The 18,790-nt window shown below is 40.1% G+C and overlaps 1 protein-coding gene across 5 annotated transcripts in view; it reads left to right on the top strand.

Moving 5' to 3' along the window:
* Positions 1–18,790, top strand: part of dync1i2a (dynein, cytoplasmic 1, intermediate chain 2a) — a 28,916-nt gene that overhangs the window by 8,287 nt on the left and 1,839 nt on the right. For 3 of the 5 annotated variants that reach the window (XM_036566312.1, XM_036566321.1, XM_036566304.1), the window contains exons 5-16: positions 1,004–1,057; positions 1,970–2,085; positions 9,284–9,373; positions 9,464–9,626; positions 9,893–9,992; positions 12,171–12,296; positions 14,318–14,464; positions 15,054–15,167; positions 15,683–15,816; positions 17,270–17,414; positions 17,697–17,837; positions 18,517–18,642. In XM_036566312.1, the coding sequence (XP_036422205.1) occupies positions 1,004–1,057; positions 1,970–2,085; positions 9,284–9,373; positions 9,464–9,626; positions 9,893–9,992; positions 12,171–12,296; positions 14,318–14,464; positions 15,054–15,167; positions 15,683–15,816; positions 17,270–17,414; positions 17,697–17,837; positions 18,517–18,642 (1,456 nt within the window). The remainder of the gene's footprint in view (positions 1–1,003; positions 1,058–1,969; positions 2,086–9,283; positions 9,374–9,463; positions 9,627–9,892; positions 9,993–12,170; positions 12,297–14,317; positions 14,465–15,053; positions 15,168–15,682; positions 15,817–17,269; positions 17,415–17,696; positions 17,838–18,516; positions 18,643–18,790) is intronic. The other 2 variants (XM_036566340.1, XM_036566330.1) reach the window with 1 other exon arrangement.

Genomic DNA, 18,790 nt, shown 5'->3' with positions numbered 1-18,790 from the left:
ATTGGCATAATCAGAGTTCACAGATTTATTTCATGATTTCTGCTCAAATGATTAAACAAAATAGTATATTATGTCAGTCAAGTCAATGTCAATTTGCAAAATTATACTAAATTAACACATTTCGTCTGAATGAAATGAGTAACAGCAGTAATGATCTGTTGTAGAGGATTAGAAATAGAAGTAAGTGCCATTTTTAGTTAAAGTAGATATAGCTGAACTCGAAATCTGATTGGTTGTGAGATGCCTGGGGGACTGTTTAACCCTTGATTGGAGTTTTGGACTCCTGTGGAAACTCTAACCCCTTACACATACACACACACACACACACACACACACACACACACACACACACACACATCTATATGGAGTGCAGCCTTGGGGGGCTGTTTCCCGCCTGAGGCCCTTCGTGTCCACTCATTTCCCTCTGCTGCACCACCGCTTCCTACACACATGGAGGTCATTTTTCAAACCACATATACACACTCACACATCTACAGGGGCTCAGGTACACCCTCCTGGGGTGCACTGTGCCACACACACACTCAGAGAGAGCTCCCACTCACGTTAGTCATGGCGGGGCCAATGACGCAGCTGACCGGTAGACACGTCGTCTCCGGCATCAGCTCTGGGGGGGAGAGGCAGAATGAGCTTTCTCCTGTCAGTCATGATTCACACACAGCTCTGTTCTACCTGAGAAACATGTTATGCATTCAGTGGTACCACACATTATAATGCGTGTTCAATTATTAGTACTTACAACTGACTAATACCTTGACACTGATTTTTTTTTTTTTGTTTTTATGTAGCTAATCTTATGCAACGTTGTAATCTCCTGTTAAATCGATGAAAAGACTGGTTTTCTGCCCTCTAACTGCTGTAGTTGGTGCTTGTTAATGGTCATTGCTAAAGGTTCTTCTAACCAAGCTGATGATCTCTAATAACCTCTTTTCATATTCTCTCTTTCTTTCAATCTAACCTTGGCTTGTTGCTGTGACACTAACAGGACTCTCCACTGGGACTCTGATCCTTCTACACTACTGCTTCACTCCGAGCTGGGGTACTGCATTCTCTGGCTCTTCTGATTTCTCTACATCCTTCCTTTTTCGTAAACCAGATTAGCAATTATTTCAGTGAATTCTGTGGTTAAAATTAGAAGTAGGACCCATCCGCAACTCAGTAATGATATCGGATCTATACCCGCAGAAGATACTGGATTGGATACCAGAGGGGAAAAAGAATAAATCTAAACTGATTCTATAACAGATGACATAATAATACACAGCTTAACATAAGGTAAAGCAAAATTGAAAAGGTGATAATAGTAACTACACGTAACCCAACATTAATATAAAATCTCTGAGTGGCTTAAAAAGTATTATACCAGAATTTCAGTTTGTTTCAAGTAATTTTACACACAGTGATATTTCTGTTTGTTTACTGGGAAAAGCTATGATTTCGTACAGGTCATGTTGTTGGCTATGTATTTCTTTCTGTAGAGTAGTAGAGTGTTTGCACAGTTTGGGGATTGTACTCATCTTAAGTGAAGTGCTTCAGTTAAAAATCGCTTATTTTGAAGCCTAGTAGTTTTGGAAGAAAAAAAATATTGGATCCGTATCAGACATTCAGGATCTGTATGGTGTCTGAAAAAAATATACAGTGCTATTAAAAGAAAGCTCTCCATCCTGTAATTGCTGATAATCTTAATACCTTGCTTTACTAAATTGAATGCTAGGCTATATTTTTGCTCTCGTGATTTAATCAAATGGTTAAAACACTTCGGTCTTTGTGCTTTTCAATCTTCTTGCTGATAAAACACAAGGGATGGTTGAACAAGTCAGGCAGAAATTTTTGTGGTCTTGGACTTTGGCTCGTAGTTCCTTCACACTTTTACAGCCCTGGCTATTTTCTGAGATTTATATGTGTGTGTTTCTTTCTGTCTGTGTGTGTGTGCTTGTTTCCTCCCTGCCAGGCGAGGCCCGGTGAAACTGGGCATGGCAAAGGTGACCCATGTGGACTTCCCTCCCAAAGAGGTGGTGTCCTACACCAAGGAGACTCAAACACCCACCATGAGCGAGCAGAAAGAGGGTGAGTGCAGGCCATGCAAATGCTTTCAGCACATCTGCCCTTGCTGTTGTTGTACTTTGATTTTTCGTTCACCATATTTAGTTCTTTTTATAGATGACCTCATAGTTGTGGATGATTGACTTTCTGCCCTGGTCCATCATGCCCCATCAGACATAATTTGTAAACTGCTTCTTTCTGTGTTTTTAACCTTGTGCTAGGGCTGGGCGATACAGCAAAAATAGAGCATCACACTAAACAATATGCATCAAGATTTTTAGTTTTTCTGAGATAAGACAAACAATGAAGAACTAACAAAAAACTGATTATTCTGATTTTTACATTTCACATACTGCAGTGCACTAAATCCAATAAAACAGTCCTAATCATGCTCTCTTTCTAACAAGTGTTATTTTAATGGTCTACTTTTAGTTGTATTTTTCCCTGGGGTTCACTTTTGAATTTATATACCAAGAACCAGTCATATCATTGTTTTCGTAACTGTGCGTTTATATATGTTCTGATTGGCCGCCTTGTATTGTGCAAAGCAGTTCCAGGTGAAACACTCTTTACAACTTCAACATGAAAGGGTAAGGCTAAACTCCTGTAAGCTCAATAAGCTAAAATATGTAAATTTTCATTTTTATCACAACGATACAAAAACAGTGAATTTTGACTTCTTTCCATATGTGACCTGGGGAATAAATGATACATTTTGAAACTAACATTGTTTACACACTGCATCAAACTGGTTTATTTAAGAAGAAAAAAAATGAGGAAAAATGTATTTTTCCGTGACATGGGCCCTTTAAGTAGTACAATATCCACGATGTACTCAGAAAAACATATTGTGATGTAACGTGATGTAATTTATCACTATAAAGATAAATATTGTCAAATTGCCCACCCCTACCTTGTGTGCTTCGGTGTTGTTACTTTGTCCAGCTAATTATATCTCCTATAAATTTCCACAGTGCTTTTCCAAACAGTATTCCATGTTTTATATTTGAATGTGAAAACAGAATTAAAAATTATAACTAAAAAAGCTAATGCTTTGAAATTATGTAAACCCTTAATGATATGATTATGTATACATGTATATACTTTTTATGTCTTTCAAAGTTCATACTAGCAGCTTTTATTGGTAGCTTTTTAGCACATGCTGAAATATGTCAGTGGAGTATGTGTATGTGTAGGTTTGGGAGGGGGGTGGCTACTGTGTCTGGTCAGACTGCAGGGTCATAAACCTCCCTGATCAGATGAACTAGGATTTGTGAGTGTGTGATGTTGCTTCAGAACTGGTCTGACTTAAGCAAGTATGGAGATGAAAGCTAGGGGAAAATTGCGGAGCCTCGGGAAACATAAGAAGCCAAGGAAAGATTAAACTCCCTCGTTCACATACACACAGTCTTCTTACCCCTGCCCTACCCCGTCCTACTGAACGGTAGAGTCCCTATGACCAATTAGCATTTAGGATGAAGGGGGGACAAAAATCTGCAATGTGAAAGAGAGCAATATAGAAAGAGTGAGGGAGTGAGAGCCAGGGGAACAGGAAATTGTAAGAAGATTGAAGGATGATATTAAGAAGTGTGCCATGCCTTGCTAATGCATGCGAAGCATGTCAACATGTATGTAATTGCAGCTCGTAGCTTTTATGTGGCATTCTGTGCGTGTCTTCAAAAAGCTCCATTCACTGTTTGGCTTGCGGTGATCTCCAGGTCCTCATGTCAAGCACATGTCGGAACATGGGGTGTGGGGGCAGTAATTGCTCTGGGGGGTGTGCGCGTTCAAAGTTCCTCAGATAGCTCTCTGAGTAGCTTTGCATGCATTACCAGGCTTTTGTCATGGTGAAGCTAGTCTCTATTCCAGCCATTTTGAGTTCTGCAAGGTTGTATGGGTCTGTTGCAGTAATTTAATAGAATGTAGTGGAGTTAATCTCATTGGTGGCTACACCAAAAAAAGAATGCTGTACTAACAGTAGTTAAGCCCGACCTGTTCTTTTGTTATGTTTCTATGTGTATTTGATTTTCTAGATGAAAATAACTCCCAGAAATTACTAAGATTCAAAATGTGGAACAAGCAGAGAGGAGTTTTGAATTTACATAAGTAAGTACGTAGTGATTGGTTTCCTCTGAAACTGTGGATAGAGAAAATGAAAAGAACCAGCATTTTAGAGTCAAAAGAATGAAATTGTGAGTCTTGCTGCAATTCTGAAAGTTACGTTCATAACTTTATTTCTATTTGTATTATAGCTGTGCACTCTCTTTACCCCCCACCCCTCTCTGTGTATGTGTCATAGTCTCCTGCCCTCTCTCTTGTTTTCCCCCTTTTCTCTCTTTCATCCTCTCTCTTGTTAAAGTGTAAGGACTCTTTCCATGGCATCATAAAAGTGTGTTTAACAGGGCTGATATCTACAGACAACACCACACTGACATCCCCCTCCACCTCTCCTTCCACCGGCCCGCCACCACTATGTAATCATTTCATCAACTCTTTCGCTTTCCCCTGTCTTCTCTCCTTCACCATGCAGGCATGTAACAAAACGCATTGGGTGACATTGGGAGGCTTTCACGCCTCTCGTCCCTGCCACTCAGAGACATTTCTTTCTCTCTCTCTCTCTCTCTCTCTCTCTCTCTCTCTCTCTCTCTCTCTCTCTCTCTCTTTCTCTCTCCCTCCCTCTCTCTTTCCCTCTCTCTCTCTGATTGAGTGATTTGTCGTGGGCTGTGGAGGCAGTGAGGGGTCCGCTCTCTGAAGGTCAGCGGGTGGTACAGTACAGAAGGAGAGGGCACTGAGCGCGGCTATGCTGCACACACAGACACGGCTGCTTGCGGCTTGGGTTGACACACATGCTGATTAGAGTCCTTGATTTGTACCATTCAGATTCAGTGTCCTTTCTTCAATCTTTTGTCTGCTCTGTACTTGCTATCTTGAGAGAATCTTAAAGGCCGAACGGTCTAATGAGATTTAAGGGATGCCAAGCATCTTGCGAGGGCCCGAATACTGAATCAGAATTTCTGAGGCCTCTCTGTCACTTTGTATGGAATACATTTTTCGTAAAGAAAATAATGGAAAATCTAACTGATCATTTAGGAAACATACATTTTTCATGCTCATCTCTGACACATTCAAATGCACAGGAGCTATAAAGCAACCAATCTTCCAGTGAATGCAGTTCCAAATTGGCATGGTAGTGGGTGCAGGGCATCATGTGACCAATTGCTGAACTGAGCCCCAGTCTCTGAGACAGGCCGAGAGACGTGTCTGCTTTACAAGGCCTTCAGAACCGTCTGAGATTGTGAACGGTTTCTCCGTGAATATGAACTTTAATTAAAGGTGATTGTTTTAATCATCCTCTCTGGAGAGGAGGAGTACTACTCTATTTTAATCACTGGGGCATGTGAGAGGCCTCTCGTATGGAGAGCCTCTCTCTAAACTCAGGCACCCTTAACCCAGCACTCAACTGCCACAGCCACAAAACTGCCTGCCTTTCGAAATTAAACCTATTGTCTGAGCTTGAATTTGTCATTTACATGAGCATTATCCTCCTTAAAGACATGTGTTTAATCAATCATGAAAAATTAATAATGTGTTGGATGCACCCCACAGCGAATAATATCTAAGTATATAAGGAATCGTGACTAAAAAGTGCCAATCATTTTGTCACCATGTAAAACGGACACAAAGATTTTATGAGTTCACCCTCAAAGTATTCCAGAACACAACCCACATTAAACTATTCAGGACGTGACAAGAGACATGAAAGAGTGAAGTGTGATTTTACTATTTTTGTTTGTATTTTTGCTGTTTTGTTTGTGCTTTTGCTTTTGATTGTAGGAAAGGTGAGGGCTGTCTTCTCTGATCTTGCTTTACTTGATAGGTATCAGATGTATCATTTTCTTTGAGTTCAAACATTTGGTTAGTAAAATTAGAAACGGAAAACTTTGTACTTACGTGTTTTGTGCGTTATGGTTTCTTTGAAACAAATGGACGAGGATTTTGTTTTGTTTTTGTGTTTTAGTCTGGACATTATCATAGAAATGTTACAAAACGTATTCTTGTTTCACTGAATTAATAAGGGTAAATACATTTATTTGAGAATATTTTTAGTGGCATCTATTTGTTCGAACCCTCTGTTTTTCCCTGCTCAAAGTGGTCTAGAAGTGCTCTCGGCCCACTTCTTTGTGCCCTGTTTCAATAGTAAAACCCATCCACACGAGCCCTGCGCAATTAAGCGTCCCACTATAATCGGAATGCTGAAAATCAAATTCAGAAAGCCCAGTGCTGAGAGCTGAGGTTTGTTTGCTTAGTCCCCTTTGATAAGTCCTAACGTGGAAGTCAGGTTTTTTAGGGTCCTCTCTCTGTCTGTTGCACATGGACCCCATGCACCTGCACTGGAGATCAAAGGGCATTAGTCTTGTACTCGAACAACCTCTGGACCCATGGCGCGTTTGCATTAATATATTGTCCTTCCACAAAAGCTGGTGATTACTCCCTGTGTCCCCCTGCTCCCCCCTCCACTCCCCCAAAAGCTTTTATTCCTTAAATGATACAAAAGCGATAATTGGGCTGCTTTGAGATGAGGTGTCGATGGGGAAGGGGATCTGCCATCAGGGTGAATTCTGTTAAATGTTTCTCTTTTTTCCCCCCTCCCTTCCTTCCTCCCAAATCTCGCTCAGTCTCTCTCTCTCCCTCTTTCTATGTACCACCGCTCCCCCTCTTACCCCTGTGGGGTCACCAGGATCACTAGCTTTTCTCCAAATGGCCATTTTGGCTGGCAGGTGCATTATACCCTTTATTTTCAGATTGTCTTTCCGCTGCTAATGCCTGGCAGGTTGATTGCTCGGGCCTGGCTGGCAGAGAAAGGGCTGCGGCATGCGCTCGGGCCCCGGACTGAAAGACACTGATTACTGTTTTCCTCTGAGCCTGATTGAGGCCCTTGAAAAGAAAGATTTTAACCTTCTCTCCTCTATCCTTCCCTGACTAAGGGCCCAACGCACTGAGATGGCCTGTGTCATCAGCGCAACTCTGTAAACTCATCAGAACAATCCCTCGTCTTCCTCCCCTCCTCTTTTCCTCTTTCCTTCTCACCCCAGCCCTGTCTCAGAGAGTGCGATGAAGACATTTGTAATGGAAGATTTGACAGATGACATTATCATTTTGATTTTCTCCGGGAAGGACAGTTTTATCCTCTACAGTCGAGTCTTTATAATCACCTGTAAAATGTGGCTAATTTCTCTATGTACAATTTACCTTCATTTTGTGCTTCTGTGTATACTAGGTATGTTAAAAAAATTTTCTTGAGCTCACAATAAGCAGTGGATTTGTTTCAGATGATTAGGATGTATCCGTGTGTGTGCACGTTGGAGAAAAGCTTGTCGTTTTGTTTGAGCAGTGTGTGGCTTGCCAGCTGGTCAGGGCCACAAGCTGTATTTTGTTGTACATCCTCGCGGTTTGAATAGCAGTCGTCGGACCCCCTGGTGTGTGGGTAATTGCACAGGCTTGTGGTTCCGGCGAGTGTGTTGAGAAGAAGCAGTCAGGCAGAAAACCTCAGTGCCATCTCTATGCCACCTCTCTCTCACACACAATCCCAACAGAGCCATCTGCCTCACGCACCCCACCCGTCAGCTGGCCCGGCCAATGGGAGAGGTTTAGGGCACCTGCCGCCCGCCCTCCTGCCCTGTCTGTGTGTGCGCGTACGCCATGTCAGTGCGTATGTAGATGTCTTATAAAGGGAGAGGGGATATAGCAGTGCTAACAAGTGTACTCCCTGTTGAATAGTGTGTCTCATTAACTGGTGGGCCATGGGGGGCGAGGACCCCGGCTGTGTCCTAACGTGTCTTAGTTTCTGATGCGAAGAGGAGCAGCATTTGGAGAGGTGACGCCGTGGTAGCAGGGTGACAATTTGTGAAGTAAACATTTTCATTTGAAAAGCTTTGGTCTTTCATTGCTGAACTAGTGTCATGGTGACAAACTCAAACATAGCATCACTCTTTAAAAGGAGTTACAGCCATTTCTTCTCTAGCTAATAGAAATATTACTTCTTTATGCCACAATTTCTACACTGGATTAATACCTTCAATGAGTGTTGTGTTTTGGTGCAGTCAGTTTTAACATACTTGTTACACGCTATTACACCTAGAGATCAAAAAAAGTCTTGACATCAGTAACTAAAATGATAATGAGTATCAATATTATCACAGTATTAAGTATACTAAAAATGTTAAAACCCACCAGTGCACATTAAAATTGTTTGTGTTGATATACTTGTAATCTCAATTTCTTAATGATACCAAAAACAATCAGCTACAGTTTAAGTAAATATGAAATCATCACTAGAGCCTATACAGTTCACTCACTCGTCAAATTATAAGCATGTAAACGTGTTGTAGGGATGCACAAATATGGGAATTTTGGGATGATCCCTATGTCTGATATATTTCATGCATACATCTGCAGATACTGATGCCACTCCATAAACATTTCTAAAGTAAACAAGTTGGGACTCTGTCTACCTGGAGGATTATGGAGAAATATTATACCTAGCATTATGGAGAAATATTACGTTTATTTGTAGAGGGTTACAAATGCTGACAAATGACCAAAACAAACATTTTAGCACAGTAACCCAGTGTTGCCTAAACATTCTCCTCTTTTGGAGTACAACAAATACGTCATTACATAGTGTTTTGGAATATTGGTTAAATCTAAACATGTGTGATGGTAATCATTTTTTTAAAGCAATTATCTTCTGATACGGATATGATTCCAGTATCATCATACATCCCTAATGTGTTGTCCTATGCCTACAGCTGTATGTTGTTTTACTTTTGCTGTGTCTTTCTTTAAAGAAGATAATTATACATGGTTAACAGAATTGTTAAGATTCAAAACAATGTGATTATCATTTTATACCTGCACTGTGTCTTTAAAATGGGTAACCATCTCAGTCCTGACCACAACAGCTTTTCTCTAAAACTTTGATTAGTGATATTCTGTGGTGGGATCCTCTTCATGTGTGCTCAGTGATTTACTTCAGCAAAAGCAATTTATCTGAAACCTTTTTGACACAACAAGACTTTAACCAAATAAAAAGTACAGTTCTCTTCAGGCTTCTGGATTATGTCTAATGTTTAATGATTCTTTTTGTAAGTATTATGTATTCATTGGAAGATTAACTCTTTGATTGGCCTGATGTCTCTTGATGCCATGCTGTGATCTACAGAGGAAGAGGAGGAAGAAGAAGAGCTAGCTCCTGCAGAGCCTGCATCGGAGGTGGAGAAGGAGACTCCAGTGCAGAAGCAAGAGGAAGAAGGTAGGCCTTGATGGACATTTACCATCGTTTGTTTTTGTTTACATGTTCTTGTTTTAATTTTTTTTTTGCATTAATCCTCCCTTTGTCTAGCACCCCCTCATGAGCTGACTGAGGAAGAGAAGCTGCAGATCCTACACTCTGAGGAGTTCATGGATTTCTTTGACCACAGTACGCGCATCATTGAGAGAGCTCTGTCTGAACATGTGGACGTTTTCTTTGACTACAGCGGCCGTGACCTAGAGGAGAAGGAGGGGTAAGAAATTTATATCACTCGCATTTATTAATAAAATGATCCCTTTTCATAGATTTCCTGATATTCTTCACTGGGCACAAGGTCACCAAAAACTGCTATTATTCATATAATAGTGTCTTTCACTAAAATTAATCAGTTTATTTTAAAGTCTCATGTAAAATCCAGCTCTGAAGGATGAGTTGCGACTGTCCCTTATTTTTTACAAGTATTTTCTGTGACTGAAAAGCAACTAACACAGGTGTACATACTTGTTATTTTTCATGCAGTGAGATGCAGGCTGGAGCGAAGCTGTCTCTGAACAGACAGTTTATGGATGAGCGCTGGTCCAAGCACAGGGTGGTCACCTGCCTGGACTGGTCTCCACAGGTAACTGACCACCAGAGAAACACATTCTTTTTACAGACAGAGCTTTGCCGGCTTTTGTATATATTTCCCAGCCCCTGACTGGAAAATTGTGTTTGGGTAAAGAACCCCTGCACAAAGTGTTATTTTTTGTGTGTCTCGGTTTATGAGAAGGGTCACATGGGTCCTGTGATGCCTTTTTTAATTATTCGTAGTCTCAAAGAAAAATGGGGTACAGGGTGTGCATGTTTGTTGATTTGAGCCATTCGGCATTTTTCACTATCAACACTTAACCACATCTGTATCCCATTCTGTTTCTGCACCTTTGATATAAAGACGTGAGCACTGGAGGAAATAGCAGTCACAATAAACGTGTCCCTGCTTAAACAGTCATCACCAATTACATCACAGCGTGTAATTAAATTAGAGACTTTGGCAAAACTGTGACAGATGACCTTTTAAATGTTCAGTATAATTTCTGTGCATATCTGAAATGTCTACAGCAACAGTAAAATAGCCTTAGATTTATGAAATACATTGCATTGAGCATAAATGTAAGTTGTTGTTACTTCAATACAATTTCACCTCGCAAAGAAAAAAAGAAGAAAAAAAAAACATATCTGCTCCTAGGTCCAGTCATAACTCCTTTACTCTAAAGTTTTAGGGTGTAACAGTGCCTCATACCACATTTAAAGTTTGCTTTATTGCTTTCCAACCCACAGATTTGAACTTAAAGATGAATGTCACATTTATTCGCTGATTATGTAATGAAAATTACTTCTTATGCTGTCAAAACAGAAGCCTGCTCTGAAGCTCGGAGGCATTGCATCTAGTTATGTGTAATCGGCTCAATGTGTTCTGCTGCTTTCTCAATTTCACTCCCCCTAGCAGATGTACACAATCTAAACAGACATGTATTATTGTTTTAGCTGCCGTGGTTTCTCCAGAGGCTGAAATCTATGCTTTGGCAAATCATGGCTGAGGTGGAATGATTAAATTTCTCCATGTGCTGCTCTGCATTGTGATATGTAAAGCCTAAATGATTTCTGGCACTGGTTGTGCACCAAAAGCCATTTGTCACCCCGCAGATTGCTCAGAGATTTGTGTCTGTGTTTCTCTGTCCTTGTGTTTTCCTGACAAACTGTCAACATTTCTTTTGCACTAGGAGAGGCAGAGGTGAGCAGCCTTTTTGGGTAAAGTTTTAGTTCTAGTTCTACAGTTTTCTTTGTAAAATGGAATGTTCTTGCTTGGTTTTAGGAATATCTTAGATACAGGGTGTCTGCAGGTCTATACATATATATATATATATCACTGCATATGTATTTTGGACTATGTTAAGTAATACTCTAGCCCTGGGGCAAAGCTGCATTTGAATGCACTGGATTAGAATGCTTCTGCTGTACCTATACCATAATGTTGCAGTGTAAATTATGCATGACTCAATTTGCTAAATAGCCAGTCGCCTCTTACTTTCAGTATACCACTTAATACAATTTGATACATGTTATTTAAATAGGCAACTCATTAAGTAAATTTATTTATGAATGCAAAATGCCAGTGTGGCCTATTAAAAGACAACTGATGTAATTTATATTGTGACTTGGCTAAGTAAATACTAGAAATGTGTTAGTGTGTTTAGTGTGTTAACGTAGCCCGTACAGTTTTAAGTGAAAATAAATAAGGCTAATGAAATTCAGCCATTGGCCAGTTTGACTGTAAAGAAATCTGAATCTGAATTACCCATAAAAATTCATGATCATGCATCACTATGAAAAACAACTAACTTGAGAATGCCTACAGACACCCTGCATAGTATTAGTGAACAGAACCAAGTATTACGCAAAGTACAGCTTTGCATTTAAGAATCCTTCAGCGTGTAGGGAAAAAAAGTGAAACATGTCTGAGCAGTAGCCAGGGGCAGTGCTTCCCAGCAACTCTGCGGCTCTGCCATGCTTTCCTCTCTCAGCTCATTTAGTAGTCTGCTGTCTGAGTATTACAGTGCCGCACGCTAGCCTCTATTCACCATCACTGCTGCTGAGAAAAAGTTTCCCTGTAATAAATCTTACTGAAGCAGGGCGGTGACGTGTTCTGCCTGGCATCCACACGCACGCTCACACAGACCGCAGTAGGAGGGAAGGAGAGAAGTGCCCGAGGGATTGTGTGTGTGTGTATGTGCGATTTAATGTTTTTCTGTGTCTTCAGTATCCTGAGCTACTGGTCGCCTCCTACAACAACAACGAGGAGGCTCCTCATGAGCCTGATGGAGTGGCTTTGGTCTGGAACATGAAGTACAAGAAAACTACGCCAGAGTATGTCTTCCACTGCCAGGTACAGGAAGAAGCATGCGCCCTCAAAAATCAGCACCTCACAAACACTGCCATATATCAATCCTCACTGAAATATCTATCTATCTTTCTATCTATCTATCTATCTATATATATATATATATATATATATATATATATATATATATATATATATATATATATATATATATATATAATTAGAAAATCCAATTAAACATGCAACTTGTAACAGAAACATGCAGTTGTTCAGTGTACAAATGATGGCAGGAAAGCTTACTGTGACATAATGTGACATAATTTATCATGACAATGATAAATATTGTCATACTGCCCACCCCTAGATTGGATTGAATTGTGCTTCCCTCCTCTTGCTTTAAGGGTAATTTCAAAGATTTTTCAAAATTTATCCTTAATTAAACCTTTACAATGTAAACAGTCTTTCTGAAGTCATTCAGAGTGCTTTTCTATGAAATGCTGTGTTCTAGAGACGTATTTTGAGTCATAATTTTTCACAGTGGTGGTGATAGGAACCAGGCATATGAAGAGTTTAACACCTCTAAAAGCTCCCTCACAGAAAGTTATTACATGAAATGGCTATAAATACGCTGTCTGGTTCCTACGCATTACAATAGTTATGAGATGAGTCTTTGACCTTAAACATATTTTTTAAAATGCATTCTTGGTGGAGAGGTACCTGCAGAGTGCTGCAAGGCAAAAAAGCTCCCCCTGTTTCTTTCAGATTTACCACTATTTTGCCATTATCAACAATTAAAAGCTCAGAAGACACTTGTAGGTCCACTGGTCCACTAAATTAAATGGCTGTATTGGCTTTGTAGACATTTTGACCTTTGGTTCCTATCACTACCACTGTAAAGAAAGCCAAGTTGGTTAGTTTTTCTAGAATAGAGCATCTCGCATCAAATCACTCCAAAGGACTTAGTTTACATCTGAACCATGCATGACATTTTAAAAAATTGGTGGATTTTCCCTTTAATTAAAAGTCACTCTGCAGACAACTGGATAAAAAACTTCTTTTGAGAAACTGAGCATCCCTGTATAAGGAGTAGAATATATGTGAATATACTTTTTTGACTAAAATTGTTTTCACTGAATCTGCTGAAGTGCTGAAACTGTTGCAAACTATTTGAGAACTACAGAAGTATATCTAAAAATTGTGAACATGTAGTTGAGCTGAAATTTCCACTGGCTGTACGAGTTTTAGTTCTAGTTCTGTGTATGTGTGTGCCCTGAGGTGGTCTGCTGTGGACAGGCTGAGTAGAACCACATGTGCTGGCTTCCAGGGCGGATACACGGCTCACACACTCTATACAGACCTAGGAAAAACTCCATACGTACATAAGTGTGAAGTTTTTCCTCCATTGTGTGTGACTGAGGGAGTAAAAAAGTATTTTTTTTCTCCATCCTGAAAAAGCTGGAAAAGAACCTTTCTTCTTCCAGTGTGTCTGTATCTAAAGGATATGAAGTACATAAAAATATAAGTATATAAAGGCAGCATTTGGTTAGATGGTGAATGATTATGCTGGATGCAGTGGGGGGTTTATATTTGTCTGAGACAGTCAGCCAATGAAAAATCACAGTGGTGGCTTTGGATAGCAAGTCCATTTTTTTTGGGATGGCAGATATTCATTCATGCGTGCATGCACTTATTCAGCCACCCTTTCTGTCATTCACTTATGAATATGTGTGCATCAAATGGAATAATGCTTTCAGTTTGGTGTGTGTATAATAGAATAGAAGGGTGTCCAGTATTAATCTATGATGTGCATGCTTGTGATCAAGTAATCGTTCATGGGTAAAAGAAAAAGAATGCTTACTAAAATGCTGCTTTCCATGAAGGTCTGAGTAGTAGCAGGTCTGAAGTGGAGTACAGCGTTATATTGGTATTGATGGTAAAGCACTGGCTTTTTAACTATTCATTTTATTTCATTCTGCTGTTCAAAAGTAAGACTCTCCTTTGTGCCTCTCTGTCTCTCTCTCTGTCATACTTTCACTTCCACCCTTTCCCTCTCTCTCTCGCTCTAGTCTGCAGTGATGTCAGCAGCATTTGTTAAATTCCATCCTAACCTGGTGGTAGGTGGTACATACTCAGGACAGATTGTGCTGTGGGACAATAGGAGTAACAAACGGACCCCTGTCCAGAGGACCCCACTCTCAGCCTCTGCTCACACGGTACGGTTATGTATGTCATCAAGAGAACCATATGCCAGGAGACTGCTATGCATTAGGAATTCCTGTTGATTACAACAGTAGCTGCCACACAGCGCATGAATAATAAAAAAAGCCTTATTCATATATCAGGCTGAGCGCGTTCTGAGCCATATGTTCCATTTGATTGCTTATAATCACTGATGCATCCAAATCAATAGACCATAAAAAGTAATGCTTATTTCTTTATCTGTGAGTTATCTGGTGTATTTTGGGAGAAGAAACAGATCACAAAGAATTGCTTTGAGTTTGTGAAGCATAGAATAAATTGCATATGCACAGTATGTGCAGTTTATTCAGCATATATATAGCCCTTAGGGAATTATGCTTTTGTATGAATTTTCTTCATATACCATAAGACCACTAGAAATCTATGGAGTGTACACCAGTTCGGTTATATCTTACATGGGGAATGCAGGTAAACTCAGAGGCCATTGTGATTTGTTGATGATTGTAATCATTTGGTTGATTTTCAGATGCATCCTCTAGTTATTATTTTTATGTTGTTCTTAATTATTTTTGTCGTTTTTGTACGCTCACTCTTTTTCTCTAGCATCCTGTTTATTGTGTGAATGTTGTCGGCACTCAAAATGCTCACAACCTGATCAGCATCTCCACTGATGGTAAAATGTGCTCATGGAGTCTGGACATGTTGTCCCAGCCTCAGGTACCCAAAATAATCTCCTCTTTCACCATATCACTCATACATAAAATGAATTGGACAGCATACATTTCTCCCAGTAGCCACACACTATCCCCTATGTATAAATGTGGCAATATAAATCATTCTTTTAGCTTTAGGTCAGAAAAGTGTTAGGGGGGAAACAGCTAAGGAAAGGGCCTTATTGTGCAATGAGTGACTAAGGGATACAGTCAAGGGGAAAGGGCGAGAGGAAGTGGTTTGGAAGTGCTTCTGCACTTGGAAAGCAATTCACTTATCACGTCCAGTCCCAGCACATTTTTGAGCTAAATGGCCGCTTGCATGCCGTAATATATTTTTAGTGCGAATAACATTACCTTTACTTTATGTAATTCCAAACGTTTTGCCAAACCACAATGTCAGATGTTAAGCATTTATGAAGTGTTAGCTGAATTTACATCATCCATTTAAGAAACTGTCAGGAGAGGTGCTGTGTGTATTTTGTGTGCTGATGTCACCCCCCTCTCTTTCTCTCTCTCCAGGACAGTATGGAGTTGGTGTTTAAGCAGTCTAAGGCAGTGGCAGTCACCTCCATGTCCTTCCCCCTGGGTGACGTCAATAACTTTGTGGTAGGCAGTGAAGACGGATCAGTCTACACAGCCTGTCGGCATGGCAGGTAAAGCACACACACACGGTTAGCTAATGGAAACAACCCAGTTTTATATTTTTGGCATGTTTCCTTGGCGCCTCCATTTTAAGCGTAAATAATTGTTTAAATTAACGTGGGCGATACGGCACAAATACCACAATACAGCACAGTGTGTATTATGGTTCATTTTTCTAAGGTTTGAATGTAGAGTTGGAATAAGCAAAATGCACAATCAAAACAGTAGTGCCACATTGCGGGGGGTATAAAAAACGTGAGGAGAGATCAGAAAATTTGTAAAAATAAATTAAACTGTGCTGTAGGGCTTTAACGATTCACAAAGGTAACACACTGGCTACAAGCTGATGTGCTAGTAACATTACAAACAATACAGTGTAATGTGATATGCTGCGATACAGTAACATATGTTGTATTGTTACATCCCGAGCCCAGATCCAGCTTTTTATTGTGCAGTCACTGTATCCTGGTTGTTGTGTAGGCTCTCTGTAATTGCTTAAAATCTGCCTTTTCTAAAATGCAGTGTTTAGGGTTCTACAAGCACTGCCAATATGCATGAAACACGTAGAAAAGCATACTGTAACACTGTGCGTCACAGTAGCATTCCCTCATATTGCTCACATCATGCATAAAACATGCCATTATTATTCATAAAAAGGATGCAGAAGTCATTTGAGCATTGCAGGTAAAACAGCAGCATGTCTGCTGACAAAAGCATTTGTAGAATTTACTTGAATGGTGAGTGGGTAATATTTCTGTTGCATGTAGATGGTGTCATATTCAAAGCCAGTCAGAGCTGTGCAGTTAGTCAGTGAGCTGTTAAGCTGTGTGCTTGTCCTCAGCAGTGATTGAGAGAGCTGCAGTGTTTCCACTTCATTTATGATGCTATGATTATGATATTCTCATCTCAACTCAGCTAATAAGGCAGAAGCAGCTCTCACACTGGCTATTTACCTCTCAGAGTAATGAGCAGCAGGGTGGTGCGGGACACACATAGGCTCACATACACAAACACACACTTATCAGAGTGGTTTGTCTTTGTCACTTATTTATTGCTGTCTGCTGTATCTTGGTGCAGAATTAGCTTGTATGCATTATTTATGGACTGTATATTGTCCCTGTTGCGAATTTTTTTAAAAATCTCCAAAATGGTAACAGGAGAGGAAAAAACATTCTTAACACTGAATGGAAATCAGTAGAGCAATATATTATTTCACATAATGTTAGATCATTTTTTTTTGCACCCTTCATTGTGAAATGTTAGAACATTGTAAAAGCCAGCTGTCATTTTCAAATTCTGTAAAAATAAAATAAAAAGAAGGTACAAGGTTTGTTTCAATAGCAATAATATAGTATATGTAATCTAAAGATGGTGTGGTGCTGTGGTACTGATACCTTAGCAAACATGACCATAATTTTTCTCCTGACTTAGTCCTTGACTGTTGTGTTGTTTGTGTGCGAGCAGTAAAGCAGGTATCAGTGAGATGTTTGAGGGTCACCATGGACCAATCACTGGTATCCACTGCCACACAGCAGCTGGCCCTGTAGACTTCTCCCATCTGTTCCTCACGTCTTCCTTTGACTGGACTGTCAAACTCTGGAGCACCAAGGTACCGTACCAGTTACAACAGCCTGAAGAAAAAGATAGTCTCTTATCAATGCACACAGGCAAAAAAGAATTTAAGAGAAGTAAACACTTTATTCTATATAAGAATTCCATATAAAGGTGCTTGATTTCAAATCATGGAGTAATCTTCAGTTTTTCTTAATTCCCCATGATAAAATGGGAATCTAAAGAGTAATAGGGCTGCTTGAACACTTCTTTGAGCAAGGCAGTGACTCTCTTTCCCTTTCTCTACCAATTCTGTCTGTGTTTTACCTCTGTCCTGCAGAATAATAAGCCTCTGTACTCGTTTGAGGATAACTCTGACTACGTGTACGATGTGATGTGGTCTCCTGTTCACCCTGCTCTGTTTGCCTGTGTGGATGGAGTCGGACATCTGGACCTGTGGAACCTCAACAATGACACAGAGGTGTATAAAACACACACACACACACACACACACACACAGGTTTCTAGGTTTCAAGTAGTACTACACCTAAGCCTAACCTTAATCTCAGTATCCAAAAGTAAATTATTCTGCTCTTTCAGTTGTTCCAAATTAATGAATTTGTGGTGGAGACAGCACATGCTGTAAAATGGTCCTCTCTTATACAACATCTCATGTTGTCTTATCATTGTAGCACAGTAGTCACATACAGTGTAGGGCTTGCAATGGTATTTTGAGCCATGATAGAAGGAGGAATGGCACATCTTTTCATTGACCCATTTACCATGGATGCTGCCATTCCACAGAAGCTACAAGCCAGAAACAAATGTCAGAGTACTTCCTCACACCAGTTAATCAGTGTTGGCTACAGCGAAAGCTTGGCTTTCAGATAAATGTGCAAGCCCTTAGTAACAAAATGAAACACTGTAAAACTGTGTCTGAGAAAATTCCTTTCGTTAGTGTGTGCAAGCGCGATCAGGTTCAGATATCAAGTTTAGCAGTACCACTTGGGCTGTTGTGCTCGAATTCATGGGTACAGGTCAGGTTTGGACTTTTTTAATTTCATGCTTGTGCAGATCTCAAACACACACACAGATTTAAATAGGAACTTTTAAATAGGAACCAAAATGCTTAATTTAAGTGTTTTCATTTGTTTGTGTAGGTCCCCACTGCAAGTATTACAGTGGAAGGGACCCCTGCTCTGAACAGGCTGAGGTGGGCACAGTCAGGCCGGGAGATTGCAGTGGGAGACTCTGATGGACAGATTCTCATCTATGATGTTGGAGAAGTGAGTACTTTGAGAGAGACTGAGACAGATTAAGCTAACATTAAAATGCTCTCTGGCTTTACTTAGAGCGAGTAACATGACAAATTTGGAAAAATGTACATAACATATGAAAGGCCTTGCATGTTAATGTTTTAAGTGTTCCTCAGAA

Source organism: Colossoma macropomum, unplaced genomic scaffold, assembly GCF_904425465.1.
Source record: "Colossoma macropomum unplaced genomic scaffold, Colossoma_macropomum, whole genome shotgun sequence".
In the NCBI taxonomy this organism is placed as follows: Eukaryota; Metazoa; Chordata; class Actinopteri; order Characiformes; family Serrasalmidae; genus Colossoma; species Colossoma macropomum.
This window is presented reverse-complemented; position numbering and strand designations above follow the sequence as displayed.